Here is a 17,426-nt window from a genome sequence, read left to right as displayed (position 1 = left end):
AAATCGTAAAGCTTGCCCCATTACGCTGTCGTCCATTCGGCTCGAACAGACAATAGCGTCGCGTTAAGACATTACACTCCAAGGAATCCCCGAAATAGGTCAGTTAGCGAGACAGCCAGTATTAAGTGAGACAGGCATTATCTGTCTGTTTCCAACGGCCCTCGAAATTGGCAAATGATGGCAGCTGTACCTTTAGAGATCCGCACACTTCGTGCGGTAATATGTAGTTAATATCCTTCGTAGAATATATTCCGTGGAGACCGGACAAAGTTTACTGCTTTGAATATTATCAATTACCGGATCGCGGTTAATTGAATTCCACGTGTCTGTGAATAATTGACGAGTTTAATAGGAAAAATAATGTGCGCGATGAAAAAAGATCGTGTCCAGGGAGGTCCTTAATTGTCGACTGTTAATCAACCCTAATTAATACCCAAGAGAACCGGCAGGGCCCGAGCCTTGGAGAAATTAAAAGGCAGCGCGTTCTGGCAGCTGGTCGGGATTAAAAGGTGTAAAGGTGTTACATGTCCTACGTTCAAATGTCAAGATTATCTGGATAACGAGCCACGTTCTTCGCTGCTAGTAGAAAGTAGTCGGATGACTGTTGCACTGATATCGGAAAGGGCCGTGTGCCGTATCTCAGGCCGGAAGCAGAAAAGTCCGGGGACTATAAAGAGGACGTGGATCGAAATGATCGGCCCCGAGACAAGTCTGAGCGCGGTAAAGCACAGGTGCATCGTGCTATAATTTACAGCTAGCTAATAAATTTCACCGTGAATCTTGTTCGTATGGTTTACGCTGGAATCTGGAGTCGTATCGTGGAATGGTTGCGCGCCAGGTTCTAACACGAGGAACCTAAAGCGGCCTCGGAAATATTTAAGGGCGACATTAAAGGAAAAATAATTGTCACCGCGGGGTCGCCATTGATAAGAATGAAATGCGTTAACGACTCGCGGTCCGGACGGTAGAATGATTGTCGTGCACACGATTTCGGGTTACGGGACGTCACGACACCCGCCGGGGCGATCATTGAAAACCGCGCGTCAACGGCGAAACGTACGATTATCGTTGCTCATTTTAATGACAATGAACCCGTTCGACGGAATCACGCGTCTCGCATTCCAAATGTCCGAACGACAAAGGATATTTAGCTTTCGACGAAGGATGCGTAACCAACGAGCGATCGGTCTTTACCGAACGCGAAGAGGCAGTTTGCATCGGGGATCAGAAGTCGAGCGCTCCCGCAATCTGTCTTGGGAAATCGCGTGGAATTCCACGGACGTGACCGCGCGAAACGTCTCGCGCCAACCTCGTTCCACTTCTCATTTCATTTTCACGACGATGCCCGGTGTCCGAGCGAAAACAGCAATTCGGAAGCAACCCGTACGCCGTCGTTGTCGTACGAATCGGTCGAGTTCTCTCACGAAGCCCGTACGTGCTCTGACCGCCGAGCCGTTTGGTGTTTTTCTATCGGAATTCACGGTTTTCAGTGTGAACGGGACTTCAACAGGATATGCGTCTAGAAGTCTGGAGGAATATCGCGTGCGACGTTTGCGCCCCGTGCGCTACGATCAGAATAAATTCGTATTTAACGTATATTTGAAGAAACGAACGAAAAAAGCAAGTACACGAAACTCGAAGATTTAGATATTTATGGCCGAAGGAGGAAACGAGAAGAGGCGCGAGAGAAAAACGAACCGGAGCCGGACAAGGTGGAAAGAAAAAGGGGGACAAGGAGAAAAAGAAGATAACAGAGACGAGGAGAAAACGTACACGAGGAAGGAATACGAAAATCGGTGACCGATCGACGATCGAACGTGTTTCCTATGCGCGGTAATAAGCTTCGATATTCTCACACGGGCCCCATCCAGGTCCGCCCCGTGGGAAACTCATACGTGAGCACAGTCGCGCGCAAGTTTTAAGTGATCGACGGATAGTTACGTGAACTTCCGTTAATCCATTAAACTTCGTTTAAACAGAAATAAAAGACAAGTGACAGTGTGCACACTTAATTTTGGTAACGAAATGAAACAAACGGAATGACTGATCGTAAGTTTCGTCGTTGATTCTTGGATTCTCCAAACAATTCCATTCTTTCTTTGAATGCGAGTGGCTGCTTTTTCAAGCTGTCGAACTGTTTCGACACGCAGCTGCGGATTTTTTGACCGGGAACGCTGAGTGACCGAACATTTTTCATCGTGCAGCTGGAACGAGACAACGCGTCACATATTTGTCTCTGGTTAAATTAAAGAAACAACGCGACGTTTTAATTGAACCATCGCTTATCGGCGCCGATCGACGAGAACCCGATTCGTACACTGCCGCGACGAATCCACGTGGTGAAGGATGATGTAGCACGACGTATCGTTCAAATTTTCTGCATAATTGCGTGATTACGTTTATCCATGAGACCTCTTATAACGACGATTGGCGTTGTTCGAACGTGAAAGAGGTTTTAATGTTTTAATCCTCTCGGGAGGCATTAATGAAATCGTGGAGACGAGGTTTTAGCCGTGATCTGACCGGTTGTTTATAATTCTTCGCGTGCACTAAGGAAGCAATTTAATAATAATAAGGGCAACAACAGGTATTCCACATCAGCCCGGAGCGTACGCAATCAGCGCACATCTGTATACGTAAGTCGCGTATAAGTATAATCGTTTATCATAATAATGCGCACGCGAGTGTGCGTGCTGCGAGCACACCTATACGAATCGGGGCAGCTGATTGCAACTTATATGTGGCCGCAGTTATTACCGTCGTCCGTCGAAGAGGGAAAAATTATCCGGAGCCGATACATAGTTCGTGTCCCAGAATTTGGACCGTGTGCACGCGTGTCCGACGAACGGAGAGAGCACGTCGAAGGAAGGTGAATCTGGGCCTTGATCAGGGCCCGGTCTCGGATCGCACAGCTGCAGGTGCCTCTAAAAATTGGCAGCGTGGCATCGCGAATGGTAGGGAAGAGAGAAGAACTGTTTGAACGGGTTAGCGGAGGGCAACGGGCCTCGATGCTGCACGCGCCTCTGACGCACCGATGCCACCGATATCTTCTTAAACTTTCCTATCCGCTCATTCATGCCGGCCTAAATGCCTATAATCTCCGGAATGATTACAGGGCACCGTGACCAGCGCTCTATAGACCCAAGCCGTACCACGTTCCGCGAGAGCTCGTTACGTGGGTCTCCCGAAATTGAAACGGACAGAACCGCTAACCCTTCGACTATCTCTTTCTGCCTTTTACCCCGTTCGCGTTCTCCTGGACCAACTAGCAGGGTAGTCACCACGAAAACACCATAATCATCTATCTAAATTTTTTGCTCTACACCGAATCGAAATGATCGATACAACCACAACCCATACGAGATATCACTGTTGGTTACTCTGGTTAAACAAACTTATTAAATAGAAATCGAGAGATCGGACAGCTGCCGTCCTCGTTCCGATTTCGAAGAGATTCTTTCAACGAGTTTCATTCGCGTCACGTCTTACTACGAAACGCAACGATTTTACTCGAGCATCGAATTAATAACGAACCTGGTCGTCTCATTGGAATTCAATTTTTAAAAATAGTTTGGAAAGTTCTCGTTGCCACTAATGACGAACAATAAAGAGTATTTACGAATCCATTGGGGTATAAACATGATAATTTAATCATTAATTTAATTTAATCAAATAAGGTTATCAAACAAGTGGGATAATTAACTCGATAAAATTACTTCGATTACGAATTAATTCAAGAGAAAAGAGCTACGTGTCGACGGCAAATTAACTCGATGATAGCGTGCACATAGAAACGTTGGCTTGCAATGTGCCAATTAGAGGATAATAAATATTTGATTTTATATCTACGAACTGAATTCTGTCAGTCAGAGATTATTATATAAAATATCGTTTCCAAGAACAAGAAGATAGAGAGCTCTTTACCGATTGCGGTGTCAGGTAAGGGATATCACGAAGGAGATTACAGTGTTTATCGTTGCGCACAATATTCATGGGAGTAGTTAGCCACACCGATTTACGCTAGCGCTTTTATCAATCTTAACAATCAACCGTGAAAACGCTGTAGAATTCCCGGTGTTTCGCAGTTTATGGATATTTGCGTCTAACTATTTTATGAAACAAAACCGGTGCGGCGCGTTGGATTGTTACGACAACGCGTGACAGTGGAATACACCTGTGTTCTCAGTGGATTGTATTAAATATAGCCTTCGCTAATTGACTCGCCCCGTTTCCCCAGTTTAAACGCCATATCCCCGCAGAAAATCGTGAGTCGAAATTTTAACGTCCACGCGGCACGAATTGCAAGTACGCATCTCTCGATCGACACGTGACATCTCTTTCAACTCGAAGACGAACGAGAACGGTGGCCTTTGTAAAAAGTAGAACGCGGTCGATCGAGAGATCCGGTCCCTAGAGTAGATCGCGGTAAAGGAAAAGAAATCGGCTGCTCACCTCCTGTTGCTGAATTAGGAAGTCCGGGGCGGGTGGCGGCGGGGGTGGTTCCGTGCCGGAGACCTCTTGAAGCAGTCCCACGTGGTCCCAACAATCTTCCGATATGTCCATGGTCGTCCCTCCTCTGCCTCCTTCTCCTTCCTGAGGGAATCTCGCCGAAGCAAACGGGACACCGATTACTCTCGGCGAAATCAGATCGAGCCGATCCGATTTCCGGATTTCTCTCGACTTCTTCTTGGTAACAGTACGTTCTGTGAAATCAACAGGAAACTGTATCGATACACTTGGTACACTCTATCTAGCTTCCCCTTCCTGGCTCACGCGGAAGTAGTCCCGGAACCCTGCGTCACTGGTGAACCGGAGGATGCGTGCGGGTTCGGACGGCGACGCGCGAAAAAAAGGACCCAAACGGAGAACGCACAAACACACGATAACCGCGTCGACACGGTGTGTCGCGTGACCCGCGTTCTATGACGACGACGACGGCGTCGAGGACGACGACGGCCGTCGGTGGTGGTCAGTCGGCGTGGAATGAAGTTGGCCCGCGGGTTAGGTTGGGTTAGCCGAGCCGGAGTTGTGTGCAGCATCAGCGGAGAGGGACGAGAGGGCAGAACGCGAGAGTGAGCGAGCGTGCGAGCGAGTCGAGAGAGGGTGAGAGACGAGAGAAGAGTAGAGAGCAGAGCAGAACAGAACGGAACGGAGCAGAGACGAGCGAGCGTGCACGAGGAAGCGAGAGGTGTCGAGAGTGGAGAACCACCGAGGGAGAACGAGGAGAGACAAAGAGACTCTCTGATGGAGAAATGGGAAAAGAGAGAGAAAGGAAGAGACAGAGGGAGAGAGGATTGTGATACAGAGGGTGGGGTTAGAGAGAGAGAAGTGTAAGGCGTAAGTCTGCCCTAGTCGCTCGCTTAACCGTGCAGGAGGTGGCGCCAATATAACCCGTACTCCACCTCCGTCGACAAAGAGCTTGCGTATACCTGTATGCGCCTGTTGGTAGGCCATACCGCCTACCAACTACCGTACTGCAGGATTTGTGATCCGTGCCGCCGGTAATTATTGCGATTTCACTTATAGTCCGTCATATCCGTGGTTTCTGCGTCGCTCGTTTTCCACCCACGTCCCCCCGACTACATTTTTCGACACCGCGCATACAAAGGAACTTTGTACTTCGCCTCTCATTCTTTACGTGAGTTAAGCGTAAACAAGGCGTACGTTTTTATTCACATTTCCGCGGTGATATCAACAAATGTAAATGCCGATTGGTTTTCGCACCCGATTTATCATACTCACCGCGGCGTTAGAACCATTCGAACGTACGGCTAGATACCATTCTGTAAATTTTTGCGGATTGACACCTACTCCGATCGCGAAGCCGTTCGATCGCAGCGAAGAACTTGTATCGCGTTAGTTATCGCGATTACCGCAATTCTCCATTTCCACGATTCGATCTGTCGACAAGAGGGCCCCGAGAACGACGGCGCATTAGCGCCCGATAAACGATCGTTATCCTCGATCGGACTGCCCTTACCTTTCACGATAATCGGCGACGACGTGGGCGGTGTGCCCGGTTCTCCGAGACGACGCGAACCTCGTGCGCGAACTTACAAAGGGCGCCCCATCCTCGTGTACGAACGTCCTCCTCCCGACGATCCGGATCTTCCCTCTTCCACGCCATCGAGAACTGCCTCGAGCGCGTGGCATTTCCACGGCCGCGTGTCCCTTTCTATATTCAAACACACAGATTGAACATAATTATTTGTACTGCTTCTCTATCCCTCAATTAAATCTTTATCCGTGTCAAATTAATATTAAGAAAATAAAGAATTAAATAATTTAAGAAATTCAATTTTCATTTAATCCTGTGTACAATTATCTATGAAAGCTTCAAATAAATTCATCAAATATATGAAAAGAAAATATATCTTTTTGTGAAGAATGTGTTAAATTGACACGGGACAAAGAGTTAATGAAAGCATTCACTGTCTGGTCGTTCATAAAAAAAAATTCACTGATCAAAGCTTATGAGAAATCGTGTATCGCATGGCAAGTTGCATACCACGTAACGGCGTTTATATCGTTCTTATTTTATTCTTCTTACTGTTTTATTCTCCGACACGCCGTTGTACATGAATATTTGCAACATTTTGATCTTTGCATCCCCAAGGACTGTTCGTGACTGGTTTTAAACACACGTTCGGGATAAGCTAAAAGTTAATTGTATCTATCGGCGGCCTTAATTTAGCTGGTTTGTACGTGTATCACGTAGAAATCGCAAAATGCGGGAAAATATTTTGCCAGAGTAGTAAATTAGTTGGTTGCCGGGCGCGTTATTACATGTTGTCACCCGGCCAATTGCCAGCGAGTTTTTCCGCGGTTTTTTGTCTTCGTCGATTTGCACGACAAATTGTAAGATAGCGGAGAAGAGTGACACGCGAGAAGGTGCATGCACGCGCGTGTTGCACCTCGGGTGTAATGGCGGGTACGTCAACGGATCCCTGCATTTACTACTGACATACTCTTTGCCAGTCGCGAGTGAAGATGTGGAACGAAGTTTTAGGAGCTTACAATCTGACATATATTTAACACGAAGTGCTCTGTTCTACGCTCTGACTACTCCGCGGAGCATCGGTGAAACGAAGAGCCTGAATGCACCAACGTGTGCTTATGTAAACTCTGTGCCATCGGTTTACTTTGATATTCGTTTAAGTAACTTTTCTCTTTTCAGAAACTCGATTATGTTTGCACTTAAATGATTTAAGAATGTTGGTAATAGTTCGCACTTAGGATTAATACCACTTGGCTATTATCGCACAGATACACTCTGAAATAGCACGAGCCGTCACATCGACGTCAAAGATTGATCGCGCCAGACCACAGCATTGAACGTCGGCGCATTGATAAACTTGATTGCCGTCAAATTGTATCGAACCATTCTTTACCGTCAAGAACGTTGAAAAATGTATCCATCACTTACATCTCGAATGCTATCGCTTACAATAAATAAATAGACGGCTCTTTCATTGCTTCAAAACACGAGACCAATGTAAACTACGTATTAATCTAAGATCGCTTAAAAGCTTTTACGTAAACCAATTGATTGAACAAATAGCTGGCCAATTCCTACGTTGCGAATATTTTCGCAACGAAAAAACAGGATGAGCTATTAGCCGCGCCAAGGTATGCTTTGCTCTTTTCACTGACCTCTAGCCAGTAACGACAACGCGACCCTATAGATGTAGAGTGTTGGTCGAACCCTCGACTTTGTATGCACGGAAAGCCGCTTTACGACGTCAACGAAGGGGACACGCGCGGTTCGGTTGGATGCCAGCCATGATAATATGTAATGCCTGTATAGAGCCAAGTGCTTGATCGCGAATCTTTGAAGTCCGAACTCTAGCTTCCCAAGCCGACAAACCCGAGCCGCCGACGCTGCGCGGTGCCGGCGATCAAGTATTAAAAATCGCTTGGTAAAACTATGAGAAAACCAAACACACGCGTCGCGCGGTTCTCGTACTTACTCGTGAGTGGACCGCAGTCATATTCGTTGTTTTTTCGGTACGTGGAACGGGTACGAGTTGAACGTATATACGGGCGAGCACCTGTGGCCACTTTAAACGATGCCGTGGTAAACGGTAGTCGGGATAGATTGAACGGTCCGATAGGGTTTTAGCCTCTCTTCTTTCGCCGTCAGGATCCCGAGACTCGCGCTTTTAACCCCTCAACTCATTAGAGGCCATAACTCTGTTCAGCGAAACATTTTACGTTCACTGCCGTTCGTGCGATGTACGTAGTACGTGTAACCACCGAAAGGAACCATTATATACCATGCTTTAGCGTGCGACGACGCACAGGTACCTATCTCTCATGTTCCGAACGAAATTTATTCCTCGAACGCGTGGTCGCAGACTGATTACTATGCACGTTAATCGAGATTGACCCACCTCAACATATTATGTACCGTATAATACCTGCGAACCGTAGTAACTGCACCGAGTCCAACGCACGTGATGCGACGGTCCCAACGGTGGTCTCGGTCCTCTTCTCGTGACAGTTTTTTGGACGATCATGAAACGACAACAAGTTCAACTAGCAACGTTATGTGTTATTGCCGGTTTTTCTCACGGACCTCCCACCGTTCATCTAACGAGACCACCGAAGGTACGGCCACTAAAAACCGCGCAAGAAACCTACCAAAGTACGCTCTTTATACGGGATGTTTTATATCGTTGCCAATTCGAGTGAGTGCAGCAGCCCGCTCCAATTATGGACGAATATATAAGTCGCTCCCTGTCGGATATATAGGTACGCGTACGCCATTGCGACCACTTTATATGGCAAAAACGATAGAAAGTCGCGAAGTCCGTCATCGGGTTCAGCTCGAATTTACTGTTACCCGACGGCGTTGCTTCGCCATCCGTGGAGAGGACGGCATGATCTAGATGCCATTTTTTGCCGGGAACGGGAGTGCATTTGCGCCTCCGCTTTTCTCAGTCCGCGCGGTGCGTGCGTGCGCGCACGCGGGTAACTTGCGACGTGACGACGCGACGCTACGTTCCACGGGAATTCCTGTCGCAAAAACCGTGCCGGCGCTAAATGCACCGTGGAACACATTCCACTAGACCACAACAGGAAGCAAATTCTTTTTTCAAATGGAGCCAAAGATAGAGAAGCGAGTCCTGGGACATCAGCAATCGTTGTACATTACTAAACATTCGTACGCGAACGGAAGAAGAAAAGCCTGCGTCGAAACAGCAATCTCCGAAGATTATAGAAATCGGCGGAAACAGTACGTTACATAATGAATTCTTATGCGCGTACGCGTGCAACAAAAAAAGCATTCCTGTGTTTCATTGTCCAAGAATTAATTAAAACGACGCGAGAACAAACGAGCCGGGAGAGCGCGAGGCAACGTCGTGCGACGGTGGAACGAAAGAAAAGGAGCTTGCGGTTCTCTCGTCGGAATCTCAGCGGCGACATATCACTGGGCGGTAGATCACACGAACTCTTTTGCAGTTTGCACCGGGACGGATAAAGCGCTGCAGCAGCGGTTGCATCAGGGGCCCGGCGCTCATCTTTTACGTATGCACGAGCATAAGCATAACGCAGGCGAACATGGGTAGATGATATCGTGGATGCACCTACGGGGCCACGGGGCGTCGACGCGATTCCTTTGTCCTCGTACCCGGCCGCTGGTTCTTCTTGCTGCGGACCGCTCTCGCCCCCGGACGACCTCTTTGGTACACACGTTTTGTTCGCGAAAATACCACGGCCAATCTCGAGCATCAATCCCGCCCCGGGTTTAGAATCGTATCAAAAGAACACGCTGCGTGTTGGCTACCGCATGGAGGAGATTACCATCTGATCTCCGCGCGATCCTTGATACTGTTATTTGCTTGGGAACGATTTTTCTTCTTGTCTCCGGAGACGCGAGTCCGTATCCTCGCGGTTGTAATTATTTTAATCGAGACGATCTCTGATCGTGATGACCCTCGTAATTGATGTTACAAAGTATTCGCTTAATGCTCGTACGTGGTCGCCTTTAAAAACGTTATCAGTCGTTTTGCCAAATTTAATACGTTGGCCATTAACGAAGTCACTGAAAAATCGTCTCGCTTGTGAAACGTTTGATACGGACCCCTGAGCGGCGGAGCCGAGCTCAATCATTACTCGTCGTTTCATTAGAATATCGTCGATAAAAGGAGTTTAATTATAAAGGCACAACGACGCTTCCTGTTCGCGAACACGCACAGGCGTACAAAACTTCTGCGTGCTGCACGCATATTGTCCCCCTCATTGCGCTCCCCTTTCGACTTTCTTACCATCCGTATATTTTTACACACATCGGTGATTAGTAAGGCCATTTTCTTCATTACAAGAGATTGTTGCGAAGAACCGTTCTTATTACAACTTAGCGATCAAATAGATAATCTTATTAAAGGCCGTACATATTATGCAAATAACCGAGTTATTTCGGTTCGCATATCCACACGTTGTACCTACCGATTAAATCAACGTCATTAAGATATTTTACTATTCGATCTTGTTAAGTCCAGTTAAGTAACTTGCTCGTAGATCGTATCTGTCCACCGATCCTCTTTAATGTGCATTGACAACGAAACACAAGATTTCTTATTCTTTTCGTGTTCAATTAAGACCACGATGTCTCGAACGTGTAATTTTAAATGATACTTCCTAAGATTCTGAAGCAAAACCTTAGTCCATCGAATAATTATTCAGAGAACAAGTGCCAAGTTCCAAGATGTACACGTCAGATAGACACAAAGTAAACTGATGTGTTTCGCCCGAGCTGTTAAACTGATCAGAAACGTCATAATAAAAAACTAAAATTGATCATTCGATCGGTCATCGTTGATGCGTGTAAAAGCACTTAAATGACAGTGTTTAAAACTGCATCTGGCTATCCACGGTTATTCGCATTAGTTTGTACGACGGGTTCGTCGGCCGGATGCTTTCACCGACGGAATATAACGCGTCGGACTGCTAAAAGGTTTTACGAATCGTCTATTTGCGGGTAGAATCAAATATCTAGCAGCACAGCCGCCGTCTCGTGCAGTTATTACCGTTCGATAGTTTCGGTGAAAAATCTGTTTTTGCTGGGCACTGCGCGACGTGGGACGCGGTCTAACAGCTGGATCGCGCGTTACATATTTCACCACGTTGTACACAATTATAACGCAATTAAATTGACTGGTATTATATGCGTTATGCATGAGCCGTAACGATTGCACTCGTTACTAATGATGTTAACTATTTTTTTGCACCGCGAAGTATGATTACAGCTCGTTAGTACGTTATTAAAGAATAAAATTATACGTTGCGTATGTGTATGCATTTTCACGCATACGTAATTTTTATTTGCATTTCGAGGTAGCAATTTAAACATCCTACAACGACACTACGCCACGAAAGGTTATATTGTTTATAACAATACTATTGCGCACATTATACTACGGATTAACGAATTCACGTGCTTTGTGATTGACTTTAATTCGTGTTTCGTGTGAAAAGTAATAATTCGCAGTACTTACAGTTAATGTTCGTCGAGATCTTCTTTTATTTCGTGTCACTTTTTCTGCATGCTTTCTTTCCACACACGTACACTTTATCACGCGACACAGAAGTCGCATTTACCGACGGTGCCGCAAGAGGATGGTGGCGCTGCTGTGCCGACCAGCAGTGGCCAAGATGGCGACGCCCAGTGAGCTGTCTATCGAGGAGATACGCAAATATTTATTGGAAAACGGTGGCACCGCTCGTAATCACGACGTAGTGAAGCACTTCAAGAAGTTCCTAACAGACCCAGAAACGCGAGGTAGGCTAAATATCCGACGCACAAGGCGCACGGTTCGCTGTCTTACTTTTCGTAAGGTGTGACCTAAAAGTGACGATGTGCCGTGTGTAAACATGGGACGAACGTTGACGCTTGTCACACTAGAATACTTTAGAGGTGAACAGTGCGTATATTTACGTTGCAGTTGAGGCACGGAATCGGTTCAAGGAGTACGTGAACACCCTCGCTACGATAAAGAACGAAGAGGTACGTCATCGAACGATTTCCTTATTTCTTGACAGGAGCGACTTGTTGCGCGTTTTGCGACGTTGCCGGTTTTTCTACTATCTCTCGGGATTCATGAAAAAAACGCTTGTTATCAACAACACGTTTTATTTTTATTGAACGGAATTTATTGTTAATACTGTCTAATAATTGTATGCCCTACGTGTTTGCTTTCGTGGTTTGAGAAGATTCCGGATTTATTTGAATACTAGAGGATTGACCTCCGAATCTTATTTTTTTTATCATATGTTCTATTGTTAGAAAGATGTAAGATTAACAGAAATGTCGGTGCACAGTGTTTGAATATTTGAACTGGATCGTTCGCGTCATTGGAGCTACTTGACGAGGTTCAACAAAAAATTGTTTGTGCAGGGTGAGAAATACTTAGTGCTCAAGAAGAAGTATCGTGAAAATTCATTGGAACTGACGATCCCAGAGCCGTACGAATCGCCCATCGCTAGCCCTGACATAGCTGCACCGGTTTCTCCTTTACGAGTTCCACCACCTTATAGGCCTCCGCCACCCGCACCCCTGAGTCCGTCGGTGAATAACGCGAGCACGCACGAGGAGTCGTGTTCGAATTTCGCACGCGAAGAGACCGCGATCGACGCGCGAAGAAATGGAGTCGATCCCGACGAGACCGGATTTTCAACGTCGTCGCCTCCCGTACCACCACGCCGTAAAAGTCAAGATAAGATCAAGATCGAGAATAAGGAGAACGTCGACAGGAACAGGGGAGGATCGGAGGCGGTTATCAAGGTGAGTTTTTTCCTCGCACATTATTTATTAAATATGTGTGGCAAAAAGTAAAGAACGTGAAGTTTTATCTATGTTACTCGAAGCCGAATAAAGAATACTATTAAAAAAAAGAGTTGATTAGAAGGATAGATTTTTTCTGTTATTGTAAAATAAGATAATTTGATAAAATTTCAAGTTCTTTACGTTCGTCCAATGTACGTACATATATGTTGTTCACGGTTTCGTGGTTGGTGGTTGTACTTGTAAATAAGTATGCAAACGATAATATGGTTGAACACGTCTTCGCTTTATCGGTTAATTAGGGAGTCTAGATAATTTGGGTGTTATTGAGCAATAGCGTTAAGCGCGTAGAAAGGTGTTCGCCGTTACAGTAAATGTCACTTAAGCAGTATGATAGAGAAGGTAGTGTAGTCAGCAGTGATGTTCGTGTATCGAAAGCTTAACGTCCTTGCATAACAATATAACAGCAATAGAATCCGTATACACGTTTCGTAGACGATAGAGCTTTAACTCCAAAACTCCACGGCTATTCAGCATGCTTCAATATACACCTTGTGTACGTAATATTATTCGCCTTAGTTAGTAGCATGATACAATACCGTAGATAAACATTCGTTTCCAATAATATTCTTATCGCCGAATTTTCGTATTTTACACATGATCTCACATTTTTGCACTGTTATTGTCTCCCTTGTTGATGTCACGCCTTTAGTAAATATGCAGACGTAGTTAAACGTAGCATTTCTTCGCGTCATTATGCTCTGAGACGTAGCAATTCGGGATATTGAACGTGCAGGAAGATGAGGCTGTACCGGCGAGTCCCGGCTCAACCGAGCAATTAAGCTTTCGCGAGCGGATGCAACGTTTCAACCGGATGGCTAGCGAAACCGATCTTCAGGGCAGATCGAACGGCGCTATCACACCTACTAAAAAGCGATCAGACAAGGTAAATCGATAATCTTCTAATAATCTTTGTTTGTTCCTGTTCCTGAGTGTCGCGTCCTCGTCTTGATTGCGCAAAAGTCGCACAACAATTATTCCCCTTTCGTTTACGAGATCGTACCTCGTACAATACGTATCCGTACAGTTCATTGACTAACAAATCGCGTTGAGCATTCCATCACCGCTTCGGAAATACATTCTCTGCGCTATAAGGTGCGCCTGTCTAATCGTGATTGGTAATCGGTGGCTCGGTTGAAATACGGAGTCAAACTATTGCAAAATTCAACGGCAAGATACGGCCGGGGAAAGTAGCGCGTGGCTGATTATGAGTGAAAACGTATTCAAAGGGGAACAACGAGTGATTATTGCGGGGATCATGGATATTGATATTTATTATTAATACTATGGGCCTTATGCGCGGCGTTAATTACTCGACGGTGCTGCGTGTGCATGCGGGTTCGAGTTACGCATTCAAACAGTTGCCTATTAAACGTACAAACGGCGTAATCGCGCAGCTAATGTTCTGACGTACTCCTCTCCCCTCGTATAAGATATCGACAAATCACTTTGCTCTAACAGAAAGCCCCTGCTATCTCGTTATGATCTTCACGCGGATGTAATTCATGTGAGAACACGCATCAAGTTGTTCTACGGCTATAAATAAGTATCTTTTAGTTCCCCGAGATAAGATCGGCTAATAACACCACGCGTTTTTAAACGTTCCGCCTTCAAATCGTAGTTATCTATCTGCGAGCATCCTATTGCGCGTTTGACACTGAGTTATACGACAAAAAGCGAACGATTCGAGGCACTGGCTGTCGATATATCGAATAATCCACACGCAAGGATACGCGTTTCATCCTCTTTTTTCAGTGAGGAAGGGACGCGGTGCGTACAAGTCTGACTGCTCATCTTGCATACCGAATAGACTACTAAGAATCCTTTTCTCGTATCCTTTACACGCGCGCCTCCGCGCCAGTCAGCTCCTTTGCATCCTCCTCCTTCTTCTTCTCTGCTCTCCCGCCGTTTCTTCCTTCTTTCGTTCTCTGTCGTTGTTTCTGCGCCGTTTATCGCAGCGAGTAATATTCATCGCATTTGAATATCCTGCGGGCGGTATCTCGCGTACCGATCAGGATGTTGCGTCGATGTTGCTGTAAATCATAATTAGCCGCGCCTGAAAATTAAAAGTGGAGGAGGAGGTAGACGGGAAAGGGACCCTTTCCGCCGTGGCCGCAAAAGCTTGCACGGGCACCGCAACCGCTCGCTCGTCTTTTACGTCTGCTCGATTCTTCATCATAATTTCGATATGTTTATCGTGCCGAACGATTAAAAGAGCCGGCCACGTGGAACTGTTCGTGGCAGTCAGAAGGAAGGAGTGCCCTTGCGCTTCGCTCCACCGCGGCACAACTCGCCGATAAAAACATGCTCCGAGAACGCCGAAACGTTCGCTTCTTTCCATAAATTTTCGTATTCCTTGTACAAGTGTTTTTGTACAATAGAACACTTTCTGCATGATGTGCATTCATCTTCTGAGAGAAACGTTCAACAATCTTTCAATTCAATAAAAAATATCATCCGATATTTTAAGTATACGTAATTGATATGATAGTTAATCGGTGATAGAAATCGTCTTTCGTCTACGCACTGTGAAGAAGCCTCGCGGGTGGCGCGTGGGTCGAACCATAATTATTTATTATTCAGCTGTCATCATCTATTTGTGGCGGTCCGTCTTTCATGTACGCTTTCAACCGGTCGGTTGTTAATTTTTATTAGTCGTGAACGTGGTTAGGATTTCGGGACACACCGAGAGAATCCTCTCGCCTCCGGACATCCTGTAATCTCTTGGGAGCTCTTTCTCGAGAGGCAGGCCGTCCGCCCTGCGTCAACCGGCGATTTCTTCGCGGTAATTATCATGCGGCGTGGCCGTGGTATTTCACCCTTCGCATCCTCAATGAGCCCTGTGTCTAACGTTGTGTCGCGTGCCGCGTCGTTTACCGGCCGGCCGATTGCCGCATCAACACGTTTCACGTAATTTTCCGTCGTGCTTTCTTCGAAAGGCTCGTTATGGGTCATTGAATGCAGCCGCACGATACGTGATGAATGCTTATAGTACCGTGACGTCGGCGATTAGGGAGCTCTGGGAATCGTGAAAGGGAAAACTTTCACACGATTGAAAGTGAATTTATATAGATACTGACTTTATATTTTTGCAGATTATAGTCACATGTTTGATGTTATTAGAGCGTTATTTTAGTAGTTTGCTTCTTTAAATTTTCTAGTTTGTTTCTTGCTTGTTTTTTAATATTTTTTATTCGGTAGTATTCACTTTTTATCTTGTCTCTTTGTGCATGTAATTGCAGTGGATTGACGATTTGAGCATCTTGATCGTACATTTAGAAACTCTCAATATGTTTATGATTAAAATTACGAATAGTGTTGAATAAACACGTCAGATTTGGAGCAGGACGATTAACACGATGCTCCTGCATCACCAAATCGTTCGGTGCTTCAACGTTCACGTTAACGAAAGGAAATATTAAAACGATGCCGGAAAGTTAATGCGGTTATTCGTAGTCACCGCGTTTACGTGCTACGGGGACTTGTGGCTCGTTTTTATGTAAATACGCTGAAAATGTGGGTGGTAAAGAATACTATTAAGCGTTGTACCGCCGTGAGAATTTCCGTAATCGTATACACTCCATCCTTTCTACGAATACGGTGTCCCTTATAACAACTATGACGTTACAGTCGTGTTTAGACACGACGCGAAACAAACTAACGATTAGATGGATACCGTCTCTCTCTCTCGTTAGTTTTTCGACTACTTTACGTAGTTTTTCAGCTACTTCGAGCTTTCTTCCCCGAACTTGGGTTGTTCAAGAACTCGCGAACAGTATGTCTCGCGATACTCGGGGCAACAAGAAAGCCGCTTTTAGTTCGACAAGGGGTGGAGGACGCGTTCTAATTAGGATCACGCGTGTTCGCCTCTTCTACCAGCCGAGTCTTCTCGGTAGCAGTTCGTCCTTTACCTCGTAGCAAGTAAAAGAGCGAGACCGGGTTGCGAGATACTCATCGTAAAGGCACCTAACACGGCCATGCCGAACTTGGAATTTCTCTCGTATAGTTTCGCATACATTAGGGATCCTCTAGGTGAAACTTGCCGGGTAGTTTGCCTCCTGGCAAAAGGAGCAGCGAGCTCTCGCAGAGCTGCGAGGGCTGCTAGGTGTGTTGAAGGACAAGCAGCGGAACGGGAGAGGCTGGGTCGAGGGTGTAAACCGCACAAAGTAATCTTACAGAATGTATATGCAAAGAGGTTCACGGGCGAGGGGTGAGGGGTGCGGCCTGCATGATCCTATCCGCGACAACACCGACAAGACACCCCCAGAGGCAAACTTACCTCATAGTTCGAAGAGTCTCCGACCTTCGCTCGCTATCACTCGTCTTCGTGGTGTTTTTTATTCCGGTTACGAGACCGCGCTTTCTTGATAGAATTTAATCGTTAAACGCCATCAAGATTCGCCTGCAAGCAAGCTCAAATTAAGGATGTATTGGCTATACAGTCAATCCCAGAAGTTTATGTACCTTAGAGAAACGCATTTCCTATAATTAAAAAGAAATCAGACGTCGGAAGAATAATGCTAATAATAAATAGCTACGTGCTAAAAAGTATAGAAGGAAATATCTAATTAAGTATCGA

At 45.9% G+C, this 17,426-nt stretch overlaps 2 protein-coding genes across 7 annotated transcripts in view; one reads left to right on the top strand and one right to left on the bottom strand.

Annotated features, from left to right (window-relative positions):
• Nucleotides 1-5,360: 5,360 nt before the first annotated feature.
• On the bottom strand, nucleotides 5,361-11,606 carry LOC108625160 (uncharacterized). The gene is given in 4 exon segments (XM_085342317.1): nucleotides 5,361-5,410; nucleotides 5,413-5,519; nucleotides 5,988-6,175; nucleotides 11,502-11,606. Coding segments are annotated over 4 exon segments (444 nt in total). The 5' UTR covers nucleotides 11,601-11,606.
• Nucleotide 11,607: 1 nt separating this feature from the next.
• The window catches only part of sowah (ankyrin repeat domain family member sosondowah), a 107,428-nt gene continuing 101,609 nt past the window's right edge, over nucleotides 11,608-17,426 (top strand). For 5 of the 6 annotated variants that reach the window (XR_003389208.1, XM_026813658.1, XM_026813657.1 and 2 more), the window contains exons 1-4: nucleotides 11,608-11,785; nucleotides 11,949-12,010; nucleotides 12,401-12,787; nucleotides 13,584-13,733. Coding sequence is in view for 5 of the 6 variants with exons in the window: in XM_026813658.1 (XP_026669459.1) it covers nucleotides 11,623-11,785; nucleotides 11,949-12,010; nucleotides 12,401-12,787; nucleotides 13,584-13,733 (762 nt within the window). In the remaining variant the exon portion in view is untranslated. The remainder of the gene's footprint in view (nucleotides 11,786-11,948; nucleotides 12,011-12,400; nucleotides 12,788-13,583; nucleotides 13,734-17,426) is intronic. The other variant, XM_018024970.2, reaches the window with a different exon arrangement.

The sequence above is a fragment of the Ceratina calcarata genome, unplaced genomic scaffold (genome assembly GCF_001652005.2).
Source record: "Ceratina calcarata isolate Rehan_Ccalc_2016 unplaced genomic scaffold, ASM165200v1 scaffold35, whole genome shotgun sequence".
NCBI classification, from domain to species: domain Eukaryota; kingdom Metazoa; phylum Arthropoda; class Insecta; order Hymenoptera; family Apidae; genus Ceratina; species Ceratina calcarata.
The sequence above is the reverse complement of the archived record's forward strand: the minus strand, read 5'-3'. Positions and strand labels throughout refer to the sequence as shown.